Genomic DNA, 24,220 nt, shown 5'->3' on the forward strand with positions numbered 1-24,220 from the left:
TTGCTGTGTGTAGATATATACATTGCTGTGTGTAGATATATACATTGCTGGACAATTGGACACAAGTGTTCATCACCTACAACTTTTTCATATATATTTCATATAAAATCACATTTTTTAAATATTATTCTGGCAGTGTTTGTGTTTTGAGTTTTACAAACCAGTTGTGGAAAAATGCAGAATTGTCTGAATTTTATATGTTTATTTGGTGATGGTCTTGTCTTCAGTTGTTTTTGTTTTCTCTTGATGTAAATATACTGATAATTATGTATGGTTTTATTTTAGTTGAAATATATTGCAAATATCATGATGTAAAATAAAACTTGTGATTAAATCATCAGAAAATGAAATTAATTCATAACAAAATTTGAACTTAATAACCATTATAACCTGTGACAAATCTACTTCTTTTGGTACCAAATTTATTAAAATAAGACCAGCAATGATCCGACAATATTTTTTTTTAATGTAGTTTTATATAAAATGGATATAGCGAAAAGTCAAAAGAGACCCATTCTTATGTCTATGCACTGTACATGTATCTGAAAGAATAAAAATGTTTTGCTCATTAAACTTTGTAATGTGAAATATCAGGGATAAAACTTTTGACACATATCTGTGAGTAATAATTAATATATTTTAATGTCAATTATTATGATTATCTTTATGCAACCAAAGTTTTGTTTTATGTACTATTAAAGAAATATTTAAAATATTGTGTTTAAATATCAATGATATTTATATAAATTATATTAAAAGAGCGAGTTCGGTTGCAAATGCTATTCCTGGTATAGGGATTAAATAAACTGTGAAACACACTGAAACTGAACAAAAAATTATTTAGCTGTATTATTGTCAAGCCTGAGACATTTATGTCTCGAAAGCGAGACATAACGATCCTAGATTTGTTGGCGGCGGCTGCAGCATCAACATATTGGTTCAGTCTGTGGTTAAAGTTTTTTTAGACATCAATAACTTTGTCAAACCTTCATGGAATTATAGGAAATTTGGACAGAAGCTTGTCTATGACCAAAATAGAGTATCAAGAGCAACATTTTGAAAATATTTATTTTCATTTTCCATATTTTACCGATAAATGGACTTAGTTTTTTTACTGTTAACATTCAGATTCAGTCCGAGTTTAAAGATTTTCAGTCATCAATCACTTTGTCAAACCTTCATGGAATTTTATGAAATTTGGACAAAAGCTTGTTTATGACCAAAATACTTTATCCAGAGTAAAATTTTGGAAATATTTATTTTTATTTTTCCGTATTTTAGTGATAATGGACTTTATAACAGTTAACAAGTAGATAGAGTCTGGGGTTAAAGTTTGTTACACATCAATTACTTTGTCAAGCCTTCATAGGATTTTATGAAACTTTGGCAGAAGCTTTTTTATGATTAAGAGATAATGTCTGAAGCAAACTTTTGAAAATATATTTTCATTTTCAGTATTTTTCCGATAGATGGACTTAGTTTTTTACAGTTAACATTTACAGACAGTCAGGGATTAAATAATTTTGACATGATAAATTTGTAAACCTTCATGGATAGTAATGAAACATGTACAGAAGCTAATCTTCAAGACCAAGAAATAGCATCTAAAGGAAAAGTTTGAATTTTTTTTTAAATTCTGTATTTTACTGATAAATGTAATCACTTTTTAAGTCAGCATTACACTATTACACTCACAGTAGCAATCGTAGGCGAGACACAGGGTTCCACGGAACCCCTTATGAATTTTTATATATTTTATATATAAAAAAAATTTGAGGTCGTATATTGGTACGATGTTGGCGTCGTCGTCCCAAGACACATTGATTTTCGCACTCTGACTTTAGTTCAAGTGAATGGATCTCTATGAAATTTTACCATAAGGTTCAATACCACAAAAGGAAGGTTGAGATTGATTTTGGGGGTTATGGTACCAACAGTTAAGGAATTAGGGGCCAAAAATAAGCATTTTGTAACTTCCAGACATAAATTGTGTGTTAGTGTATGGATCTCTCTGACATTGTACCACAAGGTTCCATATCACAAAGGGAATGCTGGGATTGATTATGGGGGTAATTGCCTCAAAATTTTAGGAATTAGGGGCCAAAAAAGGGGCAAAAAACAAGCATTTTTCTAGTTTCAGGACAATAACTTGTGTGTAAGTGTATGGATCTTTATGAAATTGTACTACAAGGTTCCATATCACAAAGGGAAAGCTGGAATTGAGTTTGGTGGTAATTTCCCAAAACATTTAGGAATAAGGGGCCAAAAAGGAGCCAAAAATAAGCATTTTTCTAGTTTCCAGACAATAACTTGTGTGTAAGTGTATGGATCTCTCTAAAATTGTACTGCAAGGTACCATACCACTAAGGGAAGGCTGGGATTGATTTTTGGGGTAATTGCCTCAAAATTTTAGGAATTAGGGGCCCTAAAGGGGCAAAAAACAAGCATTTTTCTAGTTTCAGGACAATAACTTGTGTGTAAGTGTATGGAACTTTATGAAATTGTACCACAAGGTTCCATATCACAAAGAAAAGCTGGGTTTGAGTTTGGGGGTAATTGCCCTAAATGATAGGAATTTGGGGCCAAAAAGGGGCCTTAAAACAAGCATTTTTCTAGTTTCCAGACAATAACTTGTGTTCAAGTGTATTGATCTCTCTGAAATTGTACTGCAAGGTACCATACCACAAAGGGAAGGCTGAGATTGAGTTTGGGGGTGATGAATCATAAGGGGGTTCAACAAATTTGGGGGAAGTTTTTTTTTTCCTTTTTTTTCTTTTTTTTTCTTTAAAATTTTCCATTTTAAATTGGTTATTTCTGATTTATATATAAAAGCAAATAATAATGATATGGTTTGAATAGGTAAATTAAATTTTTTTAAGTTCTTAGACCACATTCATTCTGTGTCAGAAACCTATGCTGTGTCAAATATTTAATCACAATCCAAATTCAGTGCTGTATCAAGGTTGAATGTTATGTCCATACTTGCCCCACTGTTCAGGGTTCGACCTCTGCGGTTGTATCAAGCTGCGCCCAGGGGAGCATTTTATTAAAAATTTAGGTTCCAGCTAAAAATCATTTTGACATTTTAACTGAAAGCCATATATATTGATCTAATATGAAATATTGCTTGAATTTCGTCTTTAAGCTCTCAAAACCAAAATCTAGAATGAACTGACTTCAGATGGACTTACAAGTTTGGGAACGACTGTTGTAACTCTTTGAATCATCATTCATGTCACTTGAGCTTCCATTTTATGTTTCGTAGTCTTATCTGAAAATCTGTGGAGTAAAGAAACTCATAATAGGATACATGATTTTGTACCAATATTGGTATTTATGATTTCAATGTGTCAGTGTGTTATCTGTAAATGTTGCCTTGGAAACATAATTGGATAACACACAGATATATTTTTATGTCACACGTACATGGTAGTAGAGTGGCATTATGTATTCTTGTTTGTTGATCTGTCTGTTGGTTTCTTTTTCGTATCATGTTCAAATTATTGTTTAAGATAGTTTACTATAAAGTTTGGTTGCACCAACTTAAAACTTAGTAAACATGGTTATTATGATGAGAACTTTTTAGATTATATGCCAAATAAACGTTTTCACCAAGATTTTTTTATGGTTCAATGTACATATAAATGTGATAGTCGAAAATTTGAACATTCTGAGGTTAAAGTTTTTGTTATGGTAGTTTACCATGAAGTTGTGGTCACATCAATTAATAACTTAGTACACATGTTTATTGTTTGGCAAACTTTTAAAATGTTTTGCAAGATTATGATTTTTTACCATGATATCCACTTCACTGAACATAGAAACATGATAGTGTGGGCGTAGCACGTTGTCCTATGGAGTATGGACACATATTCTTGTTAAATAATTATCACAACCTGAGTGTCTGTTGTGCTATTACAATTACGCATTCAAACATGTGATGGTTAAATTGATATATTTTATACATATTTAAAAATATTTCAATACTAATAACATGAATAACTTTGTTTATATCAATCTTAAATAATATTTGTATGTAGCTTTTATAAATTTATTATAAGTAGTCTTTTTGTTAAGCCTGCCAAATTTATTTCGCAAAGAGAGACATAGTGATCCTAGATTCCGGTGTTGACGGCGTCAACATTTAGGTTCAGTATGTGGTTAAAGTTTTTTAGACATCAATAACTTTGTCAAACCTTCATTAAAATTTATAAAATTTAGACAGAAGCTTTTTTATAACCAAAATACAGTATCCAGAGCAAAATTTTGAAAATATTTAATTTTCATTTTTCCATATTTTACTGATAAATGGACTTAGTTTTTTACAGTTTAAAATCAATAACTTTGTAAAACCTTCATAGAGTTTTATGAAACGTTGGCAGAAGCCTTTTAATGAAAAGAGATAATGTCTGAAGCAAACCTTTGAAAATATATTTTTTCATTTTTAGTATTTTTCTGATAGATGGACCTTGTTTTTTACAGTTAACATTTATAGACAGTCTAGGATTACTTTTTTTGACATGATAAGTATGTAAACCTTCATGGATTGTTATGAAAATTGGACAGAAGCTAATCTTTAAGACTAAGAAATAGCATTTAAAGAAAAAGTTTGATTTTTTTTTTCAAGTTCTGTATTCTACTGATAAATGGACTCACTTTTTAAGACCACATTACACTTTTACACTGACAGCAGCAATCACAGGCCAGACACAGAGTTCCGCGGCACCCCTTACAATTTTTTTTTAGAGTTGCATGTGTAGCTAATGGTTTAAGGGGAGTGTAGTAGTCTTTTTAAGCTCACCTGGCTGAAAGGCCAAGTGAACTTTTCTCATCACTTGGTGTCCGTCGTCAGTCTTTGTCGTCATCCATTAACTTTTACAAAAATCTTCTCCTCTGAAACTGCTGTACCAAAGTTAACCAAACTTTACCACAATCATTATTTGGTTATCTAGTTTATAAAATGTGTCCGATAGCTAAAAATAGAACATAGTGGTAAAATGCAAGTTTTATCTATTATCTTTGAATCTGCTATGAATAGAGAAAATCTGACAGGAGCAGAAGTGTTAAAAATGTTGAGATCTACCTGCAATCCATTTATGTCAAAACTATCAGACAACTTCTTATTGGATTATAGCCTGTATATGTCAAATTTTATCAACTTTTTTTTTTGGTACTATTTTTGAAACTATAATAGATCCAGAGAAATTTTAATTAGGAAAAATGATTAGCAAGACCAGATCTACAAATGAGTCAACATGGCTGAAATCATCAGACGACACCTTATTGGAGTTATTGTTCTTTAATGATGATTTTTACCATTTTTTTTGCATTTTTGCCTATTGTTTTGAAAACTATAATAGATAGATAGAAACTTTAAATACATGTAGCAAAAATGAACAGCAAGACAAGATCTACAAATTCGCCATCATACCTGAAATCTTTAGTAGACTGGTTATAAGGAGTGATTGCCCTTTAAAGATAATTTTACCATTTTTTTGGAGTTTTTGCCTTTTATCTTGAAAAGTGTAATAGATAAAAATGTTGATGATAGAAACTTTTAAAACGTAAAAATGATCAGCAGGACAAGATCTACAAATCTGTCAACACGACTGAAATTGTCAGTTAACTCTTTATAGAGTAACAGTTATTTCCCCTATCAAGATAATTTTTACCAAAAAATGGCTACCGGGTATTGTTGAAGATGCAGGTGAGTGACACAGGCTCTTTAGAGCCTCTAGTTTGTAGGTGTTGGTATTAGGGCTTTTTTTTATAGAATTGCATGTGCAGTTGATGGTATAAGGGAAGGGTAGTAGCCATATTTTGGGAATAATATGTATGTTTGATGGTAGTTATGAATATTCCGAATTTTAAACTTTTTAAATGCCAGTGCTTCATGATCTATTGCAATATATATTCATGAAGTGTTTTTCAAAATCTGAGACACTGTAACAGTATGACGTAAGGATTCCAGCAGTTTTTTTAATGATACTTTCATGTATTTTGATATCATTTAGATATGAAAAATGACAGATCATTGGGATAGAGACTCTTTTTAGCTCACATGGCTGAAAGGCCAAGTGAGCTTTTCTCATCACTTGGTGTCTGTCGTTTGCTAACTTTTTCAAATATTTTCTCCTCTGAAATTGCTAGGCCAAATTTTGGCCAAAATAATCATTGGGGTATCTAGTTTTGGAGTTTAGTGTGACGTACATTTTCACATTTTTGTTTATGGGCCGGCTGATGCCCGCCTCTGGGTGCGGATTTTTTTCGCTGTGTTGAAGACCCATTGGTGGCCTTCGGCTGTTTTCTGCTCTTTGGTGGGGTTGTTGTCTCTTTGACACATTCCCCATTTCCATTCTCAATTTTATTAACAATGTGTCCATATGACCCCACCTACCAACCAAGATGGCCAACATTGCTTAAAAAACATAAGAGTAAAATGCAAGTTTTGTCTATTATTTTGAAAACAGATATAAATAAAGAAAATTTGACTGGGGCAGAAATGTTCAGAATGTTGAGCTCTACCTATTGTCTATTTACATCAAAACTGTCAAACAATTCCTTATAGGAGTTATTGACCTTAAATGACTGATTTTACCATTTTTTCATTCTTGCCTAATATCTTTACAACTATAATTATAATAACTTAGTTTTATAGCAAAATATATGTTCTAAAATTTGTACATTTTTAGCTCACTTTGGCCATAGGCCATGTGCACTTTTTGAGTCCCTTGCTGTCCATCTTCGTCCATTAACTTTTTATAATATCTTCTCCTTTGAAACTATGTGCTAGTTGGAACCAAACTTGACCCAAATTATCCTTTCGATATTTAGTTGAAAAAAATGAATATGATGATCCTTCCTGCCAACCAACATGGACACCATTACTAAAACTAGAATATGGGGGTAAAATGAAAGTATTATCCATTATCTTTGAAACTGTTATAGATGCAGAAAATCAAACAGGGTTAGAAATGTTAGAATCACAAGATCAACCTACCGTCCAATTATTTCAATGCAAGGACAACTCTTGATAGGAGTTATTGCCCTTAAATGAAGATTTTTACCATTTTTATGCAATTTCATTATTTGGCTATTGTCTTTAAAGCAATAATAGATAGTATGAAACTGGCAAAGGCAAAATTGTTCAACAGGAAGGACAGGATCTACAAATATTCAGTACGTTAACTTGGTTGAAGTTGTATATTGACTCCTTGTAGGAGTTATTGCCCTTGATTAACAATTTTCATCTATTTTTGTATTTTTAAGTGGAAACTATAGTAGAATGAAAGAAACTCTTAACAGCTAAAAATTATCTTCATGTCAAGATCTACAAAGAAGTCAACATGGCTGAAATTGTTATTTGACTTGTAGGAGTTATTGTCTTTGAAAGATGGTTTTTATCAGTTTTTGTGGGTTTTTTTTTGAAACTGTAGCAGGTAGAGAGAACCTGTTAACAGCAAAACTTATTTTCAAAACAAGATCTATAAATAAGTTCACAAGTCTAATCATCTTTCAAATCTGTATTGGAGTTAATGCCCTTTATAGATGATTTTTATTTTGTGTTTTTTAGCAGAAATTATAGTGTATGAAAGCAACTCTTAACAGCTAAAAGCTACCGTCATGACAAGATCTACATGGCTTAAATTGTCATTTCTTTTATAGGAGTTATTGTACTTGAAATATTTCACCAATTTTTGTGTTTTTTGTGCAAACTATAGTAGATAGAGAGAAAATGTTAGCAGCAAAACTTATCTTCAAGACAAGATCTATAAATAAGTTCACATGGCTGAAATGATCTTTCAACTTTGTATTGGAGTTATTGCCCTTTATAGAAGTTTTATACCCATTTTGTGTTTTTGCAGGAACTATAATAGAGATTAACTGTAAATGTCAAAAATGATCAGCAGGACAAACTCTTCAAATATTCTTAATTTATTGTATCAATTTTATGCAAAAACATCAAGTGAGTGATACAAGCTACTTGGAGCCTCTTCTTGTTGCATGTTATTATATCAGTAAGTTCAATGGTTATAGGTCTATATTACTTTGTATGGTAAATAATTCATAGTATTTTCCTGTACATGTGAAATGAGAAGAACTATACCAATTATATCATCTGGTTACCGATTAAAAATTCAAGTAATATTTAAATAATGATGCCTTTTTATACAATATAGAGGTTTTGTTATACATTTAATAAATTGCTTTTAAATTTGTGGTCATCATTTTTTTATTTTATTTGCCATTGTGTATGTGCAGACTTTTTTAGGATAACTACCACAAAGGAGGGGTCTCATTTTAAACCCTCAAATTAGTCCCATAATTTTGATAAAAAGATATCATGAGAAATAGATGTACTGTGGATTCATTCATTTTGGTTGATACCAATTTTCGTTCATTGAGGAAACCAAAATATTTTTTCTTGGATATTTGGTTTCTCTGATTTGACAAATTCTGCATATTGTTTTTTTGTTAAACATTTAAATTCCTTGCTCCACTATACCCATGAAATCCACAGAAAATTATTGTCCAACAAAAAAAAAATAATTCCACAAATAATTTTTGATTTCACAATATATTGCAATAGGTATAAGAAGATGTGGTATGAGTGCCAATGAGACAACTCTCCATCCAAGTCACAATTTGTAAAAGTAAACCATTATAGGTCAAAGTACGGCCTTATTATAAATAGTTGTTTTTAATACAGTTCAGTTTCCATATTCTAGGTTTAAATATCCCAATGGTTAATGGTTAATGAAAATAACACTCTTAGACTATAAGTTTGGTGCCTTCAGAGCACTTTTCTGGATTTATCTTCATGAGGATCGCTCAAACCCAAAATGTATAAGTAAAGGATGTATAAGTACCTGAACCCTTAAAGAGCTATAAAAAGTACAATACTGTATAGCCAAATCTATATGAGGTCATCTTTGCCAGAGGAACATCAGTTTCTTATTCAAAACCAAATTTATAAACAGAGAATATTGCCAAATCAGCAGTAAAGAGGAAACTTGGCAATTTCATCTCCAAAGTTAAAATAAACTTTACTCCTAAATACACAGCGATTCCAAATCATTAAAGTATTTCAAAAGAAATTTAATTAGGCAGAAACTTAACAAACCGTACCAATTTCAATTAGTAGAAGCTAAACTGCAACAAATTATGATTTCAAGTTACACTGTTTAATAATTTCATATAGGCAAAAGTGTAATAAACGTATTTTAACAGGAGTAGCATGGTGGGTGTCACTAGCGGAGCAGAACCGTTGAACCTACCTGATCACCTGCATGAGTTAGCCCCGGTTTTGGTATTTTTCGTGTTGCTCACTTTTTGTTTTCTATGTCTTGTTTTGTGAACTGTTGTTGGTCTTATCGTTGTTTGTCCATTTGACAATGGCGTTGTCTGATTGAAAAGGACTTACGGTTTTTGATTGCCTCATCGGTATTTTCTTTCTCTTTTTAAGCGATTTAAGTAAAAGAAAACACATTTAGTAACGTAGACAATGTAGAAATATCCTACATGAGGATTTAGCGAACAAATCGGATAAAAATATTGAAATGAATGAATTATTTTTCTAAGATTAATGTGTGATTAAAACTATTTTTAAAATCACGATTTTGCATATTTTTGGAAAGAAAATGCCAGGTGACTCAAAAACGTGATACATCTATTTCGTTTGAACCTGCAGGATTTGGTCATAGACATATAATACATAATTGTATTATATGTCTCTGATTTGGTGCATCAATATATTTATTAAAATTCATTTACATTAACATTGCTTCTAGCTAGGCTTTTGGTGGGGTTTCCACCACTTACACAGGTAGAGGTATTCCGATGAAAGAAATGATAAATAGGCGCATTACATTTGCGCCAAAAAATAAAAACTACATTTGCGCCATTTTACAGGTAACATATAACGGAAAAGTTTAAAATATTCATTGCTACATCGTGAATAAGATTTTTTTTAAGTATTCCCCCTGGTTAACTAAGTAAGTTAATACTTATTTTTTTAATTTAAAACTGAGAGCCACTTAGGTTTGAAATTATGTAGTGTTCACATATTTGAGGTGTCAAGATGGACAGTTTGAGTTAGTTTCCGTTAGTTTTCTCAGAATTGGATTGTTTCATATTTATCATGTTGGACCGTGTATAGCCGACTATAGGGAATGGGTTTTTGAAGGCCGTACGGTTGTCTATGGTGGCTTTCATCCACTTCATTTGAACTTTGGCGGATAGTTGTCTCATTGGCAATCATACCACATCTCCTTATTTGTATATAGAGGAAATAAGTCTGTATTTTTTTATGACCACACATATAGGTTTTCCAGGGTAAATGAGTACATCCGAGCCGTTGCTTGCAAGTCTTTTGTCAGAACAAACTTCTGGTTTAACTCCAGTGTATAGTGCTTTCTTTTAGTTTTTATGATCTCGTAAGTTTATAACAGAACTGTGTTTTAACATTATTAAGAAAAGTCTCTTATTAAGAACGACGTATCAGTGTATAGTGCTTTCATTATGGTTACGATGACTGATTTCGGAGGAATATGTTTTATCATGCAATCAAAAACTGTGTTTTAAAGTTATTATTAAAAGTCTCTTTTGAATAAAACTATTTTTATACTATTTACCTGTATTATTGGCGCAAATGAAATGTTTTATTTTGGCGCAAATGAAATATGGTTTGTGACGCAAATGAAAGATTATTTTGGCGCAAATGAATTGCCAATTGGCGCAAAAGCAAAGAACCGCAGCACCGATGATAAATCCGTAATAAGGAAGCGTATTAGGGACAAAGTAAAAATAAAATTGACATCGAACTTTTTTCATAAACTTAAAACTTGAAAAACATTGATTTAAAAGTCGAAATTTTTACTTTTTTAAACTCGAAATTTTTACTTTAAACTCAAAATTTCAACATTTTAAATCTCGAAATTTCGACTTTAAACTCAAAATTTTGCCTTTTAAAATCTCGAAATTTCCATTTTTTAAAACTCGAAATTTCCTCTTTTTAAATCTCGAAATTTTCACTTTTTTCTAAGTATTAAAACTTTGACAACAGTATTAAAACCTAGTTATCTGAAGGAGGAGACATGGACACAAATTACTAAAGCGTCATACCTACATTTTGGGAATATATGTTCAGAAATTGTTCTTGAATTATGAAATGAATTAACATTTATATTCAAGAGATTTGAAAAGTTAAAATTTCGAGTTAAAGTCGAAATTTTAAATTTCAAATGTAAAAACTTTTACTTTACTTCGGAAAGAACATGTATGTTAACAGGGAAAAAATGCCGGGTTGTTTCCCCATATTCCATGTTACTGTCATAGGATCATCAGATCTGAGGACGTTTTGCATCTCATGTTTTATGGTTGGTTTTAAAGGCCTGTTTGGCTTCCCAAAAGCTAATCACTTACTTTGACTTGTTTACATAATGGTAAATCAAGTGGCAAATATGCCATGCATATTCAGGACGACTCGTGAGCTGATAAGTTTATTTTCGAGTTTTGGAATGTTGAAACGTTGATTCTTTTTTGGGGAACATTGATTTTACACATAAAGTTGGCATTCTAATGACACATTTATTAAGCCTTGTCTTTATGATTTATTTTTTATTATTATTTTATAAGTTTTTAATCTGATGAATAGAAGTATGGCGTAATATAGGTGTGTCGAAATAACGGGGCTGCCTTGATCCGCATATCTGAAGTCCAGACTTGAAGTAGATATTTGTACATGAAACATTTTTAATTTATTTTTCTGCAAAAAAGATTTTCTATCTAAAGTAACCTCTTCAAATCTATATTCAAGTTGTGAAAAAATTAGAGTAAAATGGTCTCGTTATTAAGAAATGCTCATTAAGTTTATGATGTACATATGTCTCATCTTACTGTTATTAATGACCATAAATGTGGCAATCGCGAACGTTTAGATACTGAGGAAAAGTCGAAATTTTGAGTTTGAAAAAGTCAGAATTTCGATTTTTTTAAAAGGCGAAAGTTCAATATTTTTAAATCAAAATTTCAAGATTTGAAAAGTTGAAATTTCGAGTTAAAGTCGAAATTTGAAAATTTTAAATGTCAAAATTTTGACATTGAAAATAAAGTTCAATGTCAATTTTATTTTTACTATGTCCCTTATACGCTTCAGAAAATGTGCGAAATTTCATATTTTTCTTTAGTTTGAGATTTATATTTAATAAACCATTCACCTTCAATATTCTGTTTCCTACGATAACATGGAAGTAGAAACATTGTAGAGGACCTTCTATACATCATTCCTACAAAATTTGATTATAACTGGTCCAGTCGTTTCAGAGACGTTGAAATACGTTTTCCATAGGGTTTCGATTGAAACTGTATACCACCAATGCCGCCATGTTTGTCACTCTATCCGGCATTCCTTATTTGAGGATCGTTTGTACAGGGTCTGCAAATCATAAGCTAAGTAAAAAGAATCTAAGTAGTTTCAGAGTAGATAATGAAAATTTATTTTCAATACGTTTCAACCGTAACTATGTGCCACATATTCTGTCATGTGTGCCATCCGATCATTTTTTGTTTAAAGATTTTTTTGTAAAGGGTCTTCATATCATAAATCCTCTAGAGTTTTAAAACATTTCGAGTTTTAGTTTCAGAGGATAACATTTTTGAAAATTAGTCAATCAGAAGCAAAGACCTTCCCAACATTATTCCTGTACAGTTTTTAGAAATTGGAAAAGTAGATAAAGGGAAGATTAGGAAAACATAATTTTCCATAGGTTTCATTGGGAACTTTTAATTTTACATACATCCATTAAATCAAAATGTAAATAGCGCTATATATATATATATATACATTGCTGTTAAAGACAATTTTAAAATGATTATGCAATTTTGAAATGATTTGCTAAAATTTTGCTTCTATGGACATCTATAATCTTTTTTTCTTTTAAATAGTCTCATTGCATATGAAGCTTTCAGTAATATATTATCAAAGTAAGGGGTATATTTTTTACGTCTGTGTCATCAAAATAGTGGTATTTATTTGATAGTATGTATATATCCTATGGTTTCAATTAATATCATTTATATATATATTTAATCTGTACATCAGAATTTACAGTCTGCTTAAGACCACACATTTTATGAAATATAAAAATAAGGTTTCAACGGTATCGACCTAAAATGGCGAAATGTATGATTTTAAATTCCTTTAATTTCAATAGAAAGTAGTGAAGGTTCAGAAAAGTTTCAGCCGTTTAGGTAGTCGAGGGGTTGACATAGAATATAGCCTTTTGGACTATCATAATGATAAATAACTGTACAGACTAAAGTGATACACGTCACAAACCACCTTTAGAACTGAACATACGATTAACACTGCTGAGAGGCAAATTACCTTTACTTATGTACAATAATTGCTGAATTTAAATCAAAGGTTTGACAATTTTTTTTTATCACGAGGGCAAATATAATGGCCTATATTTATTAAATTGTCAATGTTCTGCTGCAGGACACTAATATAAATATGTACATATTTTATTCCTTCTCGGGACTAATAATTGGATGATACGTCATAAGAAATTCATAAAACTATTCCGATGTTTCAAATCAATATATATCTTGATTAAAGTTGAACATTTTTTTAATACATTGCACCTGTGTTTTATATGCCAATTTATCGAAAAGATATAAATTTTGTTAACTTCTAAGATATCCTCCGGATGTACTCGTGTTTCTACACTGGTTTAGTTATCCCTTTTCTTTGCTATTTTAGGTCTTCAACAATTTGAACCTTTGGTTTTTCAATATTTGGTTTCGAGCAACATACACGAGAACTTAATCTTTGAAATTTCTACAACATTAATAGTATCTTGTAATATATACTGATGGCATTCACGTTCTTCGGTGCTCAAAATCCCGATATATAGTCAGTTATTTTGGGTAGGAGTGATAATACTTTGATAATTTATTTTTTCAGCTGACAAAAAGATGTCAGTTTCATAGATTCCAGGGCTACCCTCCTGATGTTCCTGACAGTTTTGTTAGATTCTAAGGCTACCCTCCTGATGTTCCTGACAGTTTTGTTAGATTCTAAGGCTACCCTCCTGATGTTCCTGACAGTTTTGTTAGATTCTAAGGCTACCCTCCTGATGTTCCTGTCAGTTATGTTAGATTCTAAGGCTACCCTCCTGATGTTCCTGACAGTTTTGTTAGATTCTAAGGTTACCCTCCTGAAGTTCCTGTCAGTTTTGTTAGATTCTAAGGTTACCTTCCTGATGTTCCTGACAGTTTTGTTAGATTCTAAGGTTACCCACCTGATGTTCCTGTCAGTTATGTTAGATTCTAAGGTTACCCTCCTGATGTTCCTGACAGTTTTGTTAGATTCTAAGGCTACCATCATGATGTTCCTGTCAGTTATGTTAGATTCTAATGTTACCCTCCTGATGTTCCTGTCAGTTATGTTAGATTCTAAAGCTACCCTCCTGGTGTTCCTGACAGTTATGTTAGGTTCTAAGGCTACCTTCCTGGTGTTCCTGACAGTTATGTTAGATTCTAAGGTTACCCTCCTGATGTTCCTGTCAGTTATGTTAGATTCTAAGGCTACCCTCCTGATTTTCCTGTCAGTTTTGTTAAATTCTAAGGCTACCCTCCTGGTGTTCCTGACAGTTCTGTTAGATTCTAAGGTTACCCTTTTGATGTTCCTGACAGTTTTGTTAGATTCTAAGGTTACCCTTCTGATGTTCTTGACAGTTTTGTTAGATTCTAAGGCTACCCTTTTGATGTTCCTGACAGTTTTGTTAGATTCTAAGGCTACCCTTCTGATGTTCCTGTCAGTTATGTTAGATTCTGAGGTCATCCTCCTGATGTTCCTGACAGTTTTGTTAGATTCTAAGGCTACCCTTCTGATGTTCATGACAGTTTTTCTAGATTCTAAGGCTACCCTCCTGATGTTCCTGTCAGTTATGTTAGATTTTAAGGCTACCCTCCTGATGTTCCTGACAGTTTTGTTAGATTCTAAGGCTACCCTACTGATGTTCCTGTCAGTTATGTTAGATTCTAAGGTTACCCTCCTGATGTTCCTGACAGTTTTGTTAGATTCTAATGCTACCCTCCTGATGTTCCTGACAGTTTTGTTAGATTCTAAGGCTACCCTTCTGATGTTCATGACAGTTTTTCTAGATTCTAAGGCTACCCTCCTGATGTTCCTGTCAGTTATGTTAGATTTTAAGGCTACCCTCCTGATGTTCCTGACAGTTTTGTTAGATTCTAAGGCTACCCTACTGATGTTCCTGTCAGTTATGTTAGATTCTAAGGTTACCCTCCTGATGTTCCTGACAGTTTTGTTAGATTCTAATGCTACCCTCCTGATGTTCCTGGCAGTTTTGTTAGATTCTAAGGTTACCCTCCTGATGTTCTTGTTAGTTATGTTAGATTCTAAAGTTACCCTTTTGATATTCCTGACAGTTTTGTTAGATTCTAAGGTTACCCTTCTGATATTCTTGACAGTTTTGTTAAATTCTAAGGCTACCCTCTTGATGTTCCTGACAGTTTTGTTAGATTCTAAGGCTACCCTCATGATGTTCCTGTCAGTTCTGTTAGATTCTAAGGCTACCCTCCTGATGTTCCTGACAGTTTTGTTAGATTCTAAGGCTACCCTCCTGATGTTCCTGACAGTTTTGTTAGATTCTAAGGCTACCCTCCTGATGTTCCTGTCAGTTATGTTAGATTCTAATGTTACCCTCCTGATGTTCCTGTCAGTTATCTAACGAGAAATAAAGAGGTGGGACCAATTTCTCCTGTTGCACTCAAATAAACAAAATCCGAAAGTTATTAAAACCAAATAGACTTCTAATATATAAGAGATTATATATATTAAATGCTCTATTGACTAAAATCCACCAATCTTGTTAAAACCTTAAAGTACACACATGATTCTTAGATAGTGTAAATTTTAATAAAGATTGAAAGACTTCTCGAAAATGGCCCTGTTGGGAAATACAACCATACCTCCTTTCGAAATGCTCATATTACGCATCAACCTTTGAAAATTTTATATTGGACATGTGATCGTGGTATATCAAACAGTACTAAAAAAAAACAAGGAATATATCCGAAGCTCTATAATTCTTATTACACAAAACTTAACTGATGATGACTTAAACAACTGAAAGAGACAGCAAAATCACTGTTCTATCTCCATTGTGAACTTTAAAGACTCAGTTTTGTCAGATCATGTGACTTTTAAAAATCTAATGACTGTAAATGTCAGAGACAAAAATATTAACATCTCCATGAAAAACAGAAGGACTTAGGTTCTATTTGGAAAGAATTCCGTGGAATGGCACACTTCTGTCAGAAGCTATACAAAATGCTTGAAGCTGGATTAAGTATACACATGTATATAAAAAATGCATTTATGTAATCAACTAATACCTGCTTGATCAAATCGAAAAGTTTATCCAGCCATTTATATACATTTAAATATAAAATATTAAGAACAGAGATTACGAATACAAATATGAAAGCTTTATTGATAATCAATATAGTTATAAACTACAAATATATGCTCTAAAGAGCTTTTAACCAAATAAATACAATCATATACAACAACAACAACAACACCAAAACACAAAAACATAAAAACACAATCAAGCAAGCAAACTAAAAATAGAGGAGGCACACATAAAAGTAAGCACAGCACAAACATGGCAAATCAAATTATACATGTAAGCATAAGCAATAAAAGTTAGAAAAACACATATGTCCACTAGAGTTTAGCTTTAGTAAAATTTATCTTTTTGGTGGTATCAGTCCATATTTACTGCGCAAATGAACCGCTGAAGTATTTTTAAGTCCATCAGCGGTGGTTATTACCCAGTGTTGTGGGAGATTTTGTACCTTTACACAGAGGGCTGTGTCTGACTCAATTTGGCGTAAACTGTATCATATTGGAAAGATGTTGCCAATTCAGTTGAATGAAAATGTATTCGACAAATTATATTATGCTGTCTTTCTATGGATATTCTTGAACTGAAACTTCTTTGTTTGTAGAGAATACAATATAAGTTTTATGAATTCAAAAAAAAAGTCAAAATATCGGTCGTAATAAAATTTGTACATGTAAGCTAATTTGAGGTCAGTTTTGTATCATATAACAAAGATGGAAGTAACCATTTTGAACCAAGTTTAGATTCGATGTTCTGACAAGTAAGGTATATATGACAAAATGTCTAAATTTAAATTGCTCACATTGTGTTTAATTTGTCATGCCTCTTATTGACATTACTTGCACACCTATATCGCCTGAGGGTTTAAAGATAGATATTGTTCGTACCTGTATATTTGAAGAAAGGACGGATTAACTATTGTGTACAGGTGGAAGTATTTACCCGGAAAAAAGAATCAGAATGAAGTTGATTCTTTTAGTTGGATTAATTATTCTTCTAGACATAGGTAGGCTAATTTTACGAATATATATAAGAAGATGTGGAAGACAACTCTCCAAATTTATTTAACTGAAATATAGAATTGTTTGATTTTATTTTTTGCTAGATCTGTGAACAAAGTCCCCAAAAAAGTAGAAAAAATAAGATTTATGACATGTTATGTATTACTTTGTTCCCAAATAAAAACCGAACAATCCTATATTTCAAGTGGCATAGAAGACAGCTCAGTTGACTATCAACTGATCAACTGTTAATCTGAAAACGAACAGATATGGTAAAGATGTAAATGGGCATGAGGGACGATCGCCTCTAAAGTTGATAAAATAGGAAAAACTGTGACAACATAACTTTAGTCAATTATGTACAGCTGGGAAGGACACATAAAAGAGAAAACAAAAATAACACAAATTTTATTCAATTCTGAAATCCAGAATCTAAGGTGTGTTGATTGCGTCCATTAACAGTTGATCAGTTGATAGTCAACTGAGCTGTCTTCTATGCCACTTGAAATATAGGATTGTTCGGTTTTTATTTGGGAACAAAGTCCAACGTTAGAAAAGGTTATTTACGACAAATTATATAATCGTTCTATTAATCTGTATACTGGTATACGAACAGATACGATGGAGTGTGTGAGGGAAGTGCACTCCTCAAGGTTACCCAAAATAATATATTCAGTTAACTATGTGCAGCTGTGAAGAAGGAACCCAAAAAGATTACAAAATAAAACACTTGTACTAAATTCTGTTGTAGAGTAAAAAAATGGCGATTGTATCCCTTAACAGTATAACATTTCATAGTATTGTTATTTAGTTATGATTTTGACTAAAGGTATATTTGGAATGAATGAATGAATGAATGAATGAATGAATGAATGAATGAATGAATATCCATTTTAAACGTGTTGTTGACATAAAGATGTTTCCTTGTAATTACTAGAATAACTAGTTACATACTTATGTATACTAGATAGAAGAAAGCTTTCATCCACATTTAAATAGATGAATTTGAAGAAAATACGATCTATCGATAATAGAAGCAAGAGTAATATAACCAATCATGTTTACACATGTTACACAAATAAACATAATTCACGACTACACGATATTTGACGTAATATATTTTTGTTTAGACTCTTAAATACCGCCAGACACCATTTGTAACGGTTGATTTAAATCCTTTGAAATCGTTTTAATACATTTTCGGTCAACAGACCTTGACGTAAATTAAATCATTAAAAAGCCATTCACGTTTAAAGTAATATATATATATAAAGTATATACGAATTTTGAAATAAGACACCACTTTCTAATTTGTTTCATGCCAAATTACACTGCCTGTCATAAACTGAACTGACATAGTTCATAGATTTGAATTCTTTAGCCCCGTATATTTTAGGATAATTGTAATATAAAAGGATGAGATGCTGAACACATAAAATTATTATGTTTAGGATGGGTATTGTAAAAATACCAGTCGAGAGAAGGTATATTTCCATAACAGCAAGGCGAAATTTCTTCTCTTATCCAACATCCCCTAATTTTTCAATAATATTTGAAAGTGATCCTCGTTCTTACTCTCGGTCGACCATCTTTGCAGAACGTACATATTGGATTTATTCTTAATTTATCCTAATACTGAATATGCATGAAATATTTGCCACTGGAAGTTAGGAAAAAAACAATCAATCAATTTATTTATTTTCATTCAATAATTGCTATTGGACGTTCCTCTAAATCGCCCGAGTGTATACATGTAATGACTGCCAGAATACTGCAATTAATAAAAAAAAATCCCTTATAAATGAAATGAAAACATATGATGAAACTCTGGACATGGGATAAGTGTAATGGTTAATTTTACAGTTTTGAAATTGTTTCTGACATCATAATTATTCATATATACATTGAATGAAATATAGCTTAATAATATAATATGATATAATTTATTTCTCTTACATAGATACATTGCTAAATGTGGTAGTTTTATCTAGTTTTGTGAATGGCCGAGCCGCCATATTTTTTTGTTTAGATTTGAGTTATTCTACAGTAAAAAGTACATGCTTATCTTTTTCAGTTACTTGTCTTAAATCAGACCATGAAAACCATTCAAAACGAAAGCACTTTGGTCCAAATAAAAAGACAGTATCACGCGATGAAAAAGAAAATGTACAAGGTCCACACAGCCCACGTTCACCAACGGGAAATGTACAAAGGAAGTTTAAGAAGTACGTAGATAAGTGGGAAAGATTTAGCAATCCCGACACAAAATGGCACCAAGTTAAAACAGAGAAAGAAGAACGAAAGAAAAAGCATGTTGATAATGTTAAGAAAGAAGACAAACGACACCCCGAACATCTTGTTAACATAAAACACAAACACATCCGGGATAAAATTCAAAAAAAGAATGATAGATCGTCTGAAAAAAGAAAATCATCAAAAAATCATATGGCGGGCAAGTTTTCTAGACGCAATTCAATGAAAAACTATATGGGTAAACACAAAATGTTTGAACGAAGACGTCTACACCAATTCATACAGAAATACAGGAACCAAAGAAGAGGACATATGAAGCCTTTTGACCTTCACGGATTGGACAAGAAGGATAACGAACGAAAAGGTCATCTGAAAATACACAGAGGTTTAGGAAGACCTGGACACGGACCTAAACCTTTCGCTAGAGGCAACAAACAACATCCTAATCACGAAAGTTCATTTTGCAAGAAAAGAGAGAACAGAAAATGCCCGGATTATAAAAGAGAAATTTGTGGTAATGATGGAAAAACATATCAAAACAGATGTTTGTTGATGGAAGAAATGTGCAAGTAAGTTTTTGTGAGGCTACAGAAAGTTTATATTTTTAATTGAAATTCTATAAAGTGAAAATGGTACAGGAACCAATCATTTCACTTTCTTTAGCTACGTTTGTCTCTCTTTAATTTTTGGAGTGGAAATGGAAATTTCCATTACCACAGTGTGTGTTAGTATTTAAAGTTTGATGTCTAGCTTAAAGGGAAACCCCTGGGTGATGTAGTTGCTAATGTTATATAATTCACTTTTACTAGGTTGATCTGTGTATGTCAAAAACACTTCACTACCAAACTTTGTTGAATGTCACAAAAACTGCTTACTACTAATATAAGTATATGTAAAACACACGTTCATGTATGTCTAAATAACTTGGATGTCATTACAAGTTAATTTATTTCATAAAGATTGCTCGCCACAAAAGTTAAATTGTTCTCGTCCTGAATATGCATGCAGTGTTTACCAAAGAAAAGAAGCAAAACACAATCAATCATAACTCGCAGGTGGTAAACCATCTTTATAAATCATCGAAGTCTATTGATTAAAATAGTTTAGTTTGACGTTTGACCATCACCAGAGAGTGTACATTAAATATTTTGACTGTCTACCTCAAGTGATAGCTACATTCACTTTTCGTTGTTAAGCTTTTTAAAGGTAGATTACTTTGAGACTCAACTTGTTTGACAGCTGATTGTCACTATGACATCAAATACAAAAAAAGTCGGAAGATACCAAGGGTACATTCAAAACTCATCAGTAAAAAAAACTGACAAAGCTATGGCAAAAAGCAAAAACACGAAAAAGTCCACAAAACACTACAAGAAAACTGAAGACTGAGAAACACAATCCCTACAAAACTAAAGACTGAGCAACACAATCCCCACAAAACTAAAGACTGAGCAACACAATCCCCACAAAACTAAAGACTGAGCAACACAATCCCCACAAAAATAAAGACTGAGCAACACAATCCCCTCTAATAACCCGGGATGAACTCATGTCCCCAAGAAGAGTAAATTGTTCATGCTCCACATGTTGCACCCGTCATGTTGATGACGCAAGTACAAATCCGGTGATAAGTCTGATTCTGTGACGACACAATCGTATATCATATATACATGAAGTACTAATTACTCATCAATGTAAAGAAACTCATGAACCAGTGGATTGATTGATTATTGGTTCATAAAAAAGTGGAATCACATTCGTATACATTTAATAACGTTATGTAAAGATAAAATTGTACCTCAGATATGTTAAACAGATACATTACTTGATCTGATGTTAAAGGCAAGAATGTCTGAGAGAAACGTGCAAGGGAGAATATTTTGGTGTTACAAAATTAAGTCGTGTTTTTCTCATCTATAATGATGCAAACAAATAAAAAGACAGCTACGAATTAGTTTATCAACGATTAACATTAACGATACCAATTTTACTGTACCAGATGCGAAACAGAGAGAATATGAAATTGAATATCGATCGTTTACTCATTTCTCGTTAGTTTTTTATTGTAAAAAAAAAATCGTACGGAATTGCATCTAGGTATTTTACTTCATTAAAAAATGGTCAAAAATGAAATAACAAAGATACCGAACTCCAAAGAAAATTCAAAACGGAATGTCCCTGATCAAGTATCACATGAACTTAACATTTTTAAAGACCAATGACAATGCCAATGAGGTCAAGGTCAGATAAATCCTGTCAGACAGACATGTACACCTTACAATTGTTCCATACACCAAAAATAGTTTTTATATTGCATATGGTAGTTGAAATACAGACCAAAACACAAAAACTTAACATTGACGAATGAACCATGTAAATGAGGTCAAGGTAAGATTATAATTGCCAGACAAGTTATAACTAGAATTTTCATTGGCATGTGTTATATTCCACAATTTTCATTTCAGGAAAGAAAGCAAGGATATCCACATGGTGAGCAGAGGAGCTTGTGTAGAGAAGATCTTAAACTGATTTATTTTTACATTATTTTACACCCTTTTCCATATTTTTGTCTGTTGATAATGCTAAATTACTGTCATTGAAAGATGTTCAAATTTTGAATTTAATTGAATGTCTTTGTTTTCGTAATTTTACCTTTCATAACTTCATTGAAGCTTCCTGAATTCTTTTTTAATGTATAAAAAAACGCACAATTTATAACCGGACTGCATTTCTTATGTTTGGAAATACTATTCTGTTTTTTTTTTTTGAAAAGAAACCGAAACTGTCACCATGATTTATCACAGTTTTTATATTGACTCGTTCTATACTAATTTTCTATACTCTGATAAAATTATACGTACGCCATCATGCATATTCGTCATTTCTTAATTAGATAGAATGTTACAAAGTATATTAATTATTATTATGCATAATCATTGCCATTTATAAACTTTACTTTTAATAAAGAATCTGTATTTTGTCACTGTGTTGATTTTAAAAGGATGAGATGTGAAGTACGCTGAATAAGCTAACGGTCCATTTTATGTATTTGTGACTCGGAACTGTTTTTTGTCTCGCTTGCGATTTGTCGCAGAATGCGAGATATAAGGATTTCAATCCGGCGGCGGCGTAAACTATTTGTATTGAGTTATATTTCATAGGGTAGTAGACCAGGAGGCTTCATACGTTGTATACTAATGCTTTAATTTATGGAGTTTACGTCTGTCATACGTCCATTGTCTTTAACCTTATTTCCATAGTTAAGCGACTGCTTGAAACAGAAGTTTGGTATTTTTGTTATGTAAATTTCTCATCTTATTATGAGTAATAGGATAACTGTATTTGGTATATAGGTTCATTGCAAGGTCTACATGTTCATCAGACATGATTCACCTGAACTCTACGTCATTTCATTGATCAATAATAAAGTTGCTTGATTAGGTCCGTTTCTCAGATACTGTAAGCAGTAGGTCAGTTATATTTGGTGTATGGAATGATTGTAAGGTGTACAGGTCTGTCTGGCAGGGTTCATCTGACCTTGACCTAATTTTCATGGTTCATTGGTCAATTTGATTTTTTAATAGTTTGGTCTGTTTCTTGTATACTTTAAGCAATATGTCAACTATTTTAGTGTATGTAATGATTGTAAGGTGTATATGTCTGTCCGGCTTGGTTTATCAGACCTTGACCTTATTTTCATGGATCATTGATAATGTTAAGTTTATGTGATCCTTGTAGTAAATCTTGATCTTTAGGACTATCAACATAGAATAAATCATGAATAATAAAACAGGCGAGACATTTCAGCGTGTGCACTCCTGTTTCCTTAAGTTTGACTTGAAATACACTCTATTTGAGAGTAAATATACATATTTCTATTTTGAAGGACAAGAAAGGAACAAATTTTGCACATGCGTATTTGCATACTAGTACTTGTTAAAATTTACTTTTCGAGCAAAATGTATTTATCTGTATAGGTTGTATAGGGCGTAGCTACTACTGAGCACGACATAATCACATTTTACTTATAATGAACTTCCGGTTGTCCTACTGTTTGTTGATAAAAAATTAAAGAAGCAGCTATGTAAAAAAAGGAATCAGAAATTAAAATTGAGAGTTTAATATTTTTAGATACGAGAGTTAGATCACTCGTAGAGAGTCTAACAATGACATAATATCAGTCATATCTTTAGAACAATTTAACTTGATTTAAAATCAAAACAATGTTTTTACAGTAAAACTCACACATTGAAAATGGGCAAATGGAATACAAATAAAATGGATTTTTTTAACTTTAGGTCGATGTCAATTTTACTTCTCCAAAACCACTTTATTAATTCGAATTAAATTTATAACGTTTGTTTTGGTGGGATATACACTTTATATTTCAATATTTTCCTGAAGTGCTGCTATTCTTTTGATAAATAGGATATTTTCATTTCTATTAGCATATACTTTATTGAAATGTCGTATCTCAGCCTACTTTTGCCTGTTATTTAAACGATATATGAAATATGTTATTAAACG

General features: G+C 31.9%; 2 protein-coding genes across 2 annotated transcripts; one reads left to right on the forward strand and one right to left on the reverse strand.

The window, feature by feature from the left end:
* Positions 1-13,957: 13,957 nt before the first annotated feature.
* Positions 13,958-15,568, reverse strand: LOC127701815 (translation initiation factor IF-2-like). The gene has a single exon (XM_052205781.1). It carries the CDS (start codon positions 15,566-15,568, stop codon positions 13,958-13,960), a length of 1,611 nt encoding a protein of 536 aa, XP_052061741.1.
* Positions 15,569-17,279: 1,711 nt separating this feature from the next.
* LOC127700411 (uncharacterized) lies at positions 17,280-22,673 on the forward strand. Its single transcript, XM_052203857.1, has 3 exons — positions 17,280-17,445; positions 19,515-20,262; positions 22,159-22,673. The coding sequence occupies exons 1-3, from the start codon at positions 17,400-17,402 to the stop codon at positions 22,220-22,222; spliced, it is 858 nt and encodes a 285-aa protein (XP_052059817.1). The 5' UTR covers positions 17,280-17,399; the 3' UTR covers positions 22,223-22,673.
* The last annotated feature ends 1,547 nt before the right edge of the window (positions 22,674-24,220 follow it).

This window comes from Mytilus californianus, unplaced genomic scaffold (assembly GCF_021869535.1).
Source record: "Mytilus californianus isolate M0D057914Y unplaced genomic scaffold, xbMytCali1.0.p SCAF_5, whole genome shotgun sequence".
NCBI lineage: Eukaryota > Metazoa > Mollusca > Bivalvia > Mytilida > Mytilidae > Mytilus > Mytilus californianus.

Coding starts and splice junctions, on each gene's coding strand:
- LOC127701815 (XM_052205781.1), bottom strand. CDS start 15,568: ATGAGGGTAGCCTTAGAATCTAACAAAACTGTCAGGAACATCAAGAGG.
- LOC127700411 (XM_052203857.1), top strand. CDS start 17,400: ATGAAGTTGATTCTTTTAGTTGGATTAATTATTCTTCTAGACATAG. Junction 17,446..19,514: donor AATTATTCTTCTAGACATAG/GTAGGCTAATTT, acceptor TATCTTTTTCAG/TTACTTGTCTTAAATCAGAC. Junction 20,263..22,158: donor TTGATGGAAGAAATGTGCAA/GTAAGTTTTTGT, acceptor TTTTCATTTCAG/GAAAGAAAGCAAGGATATCC.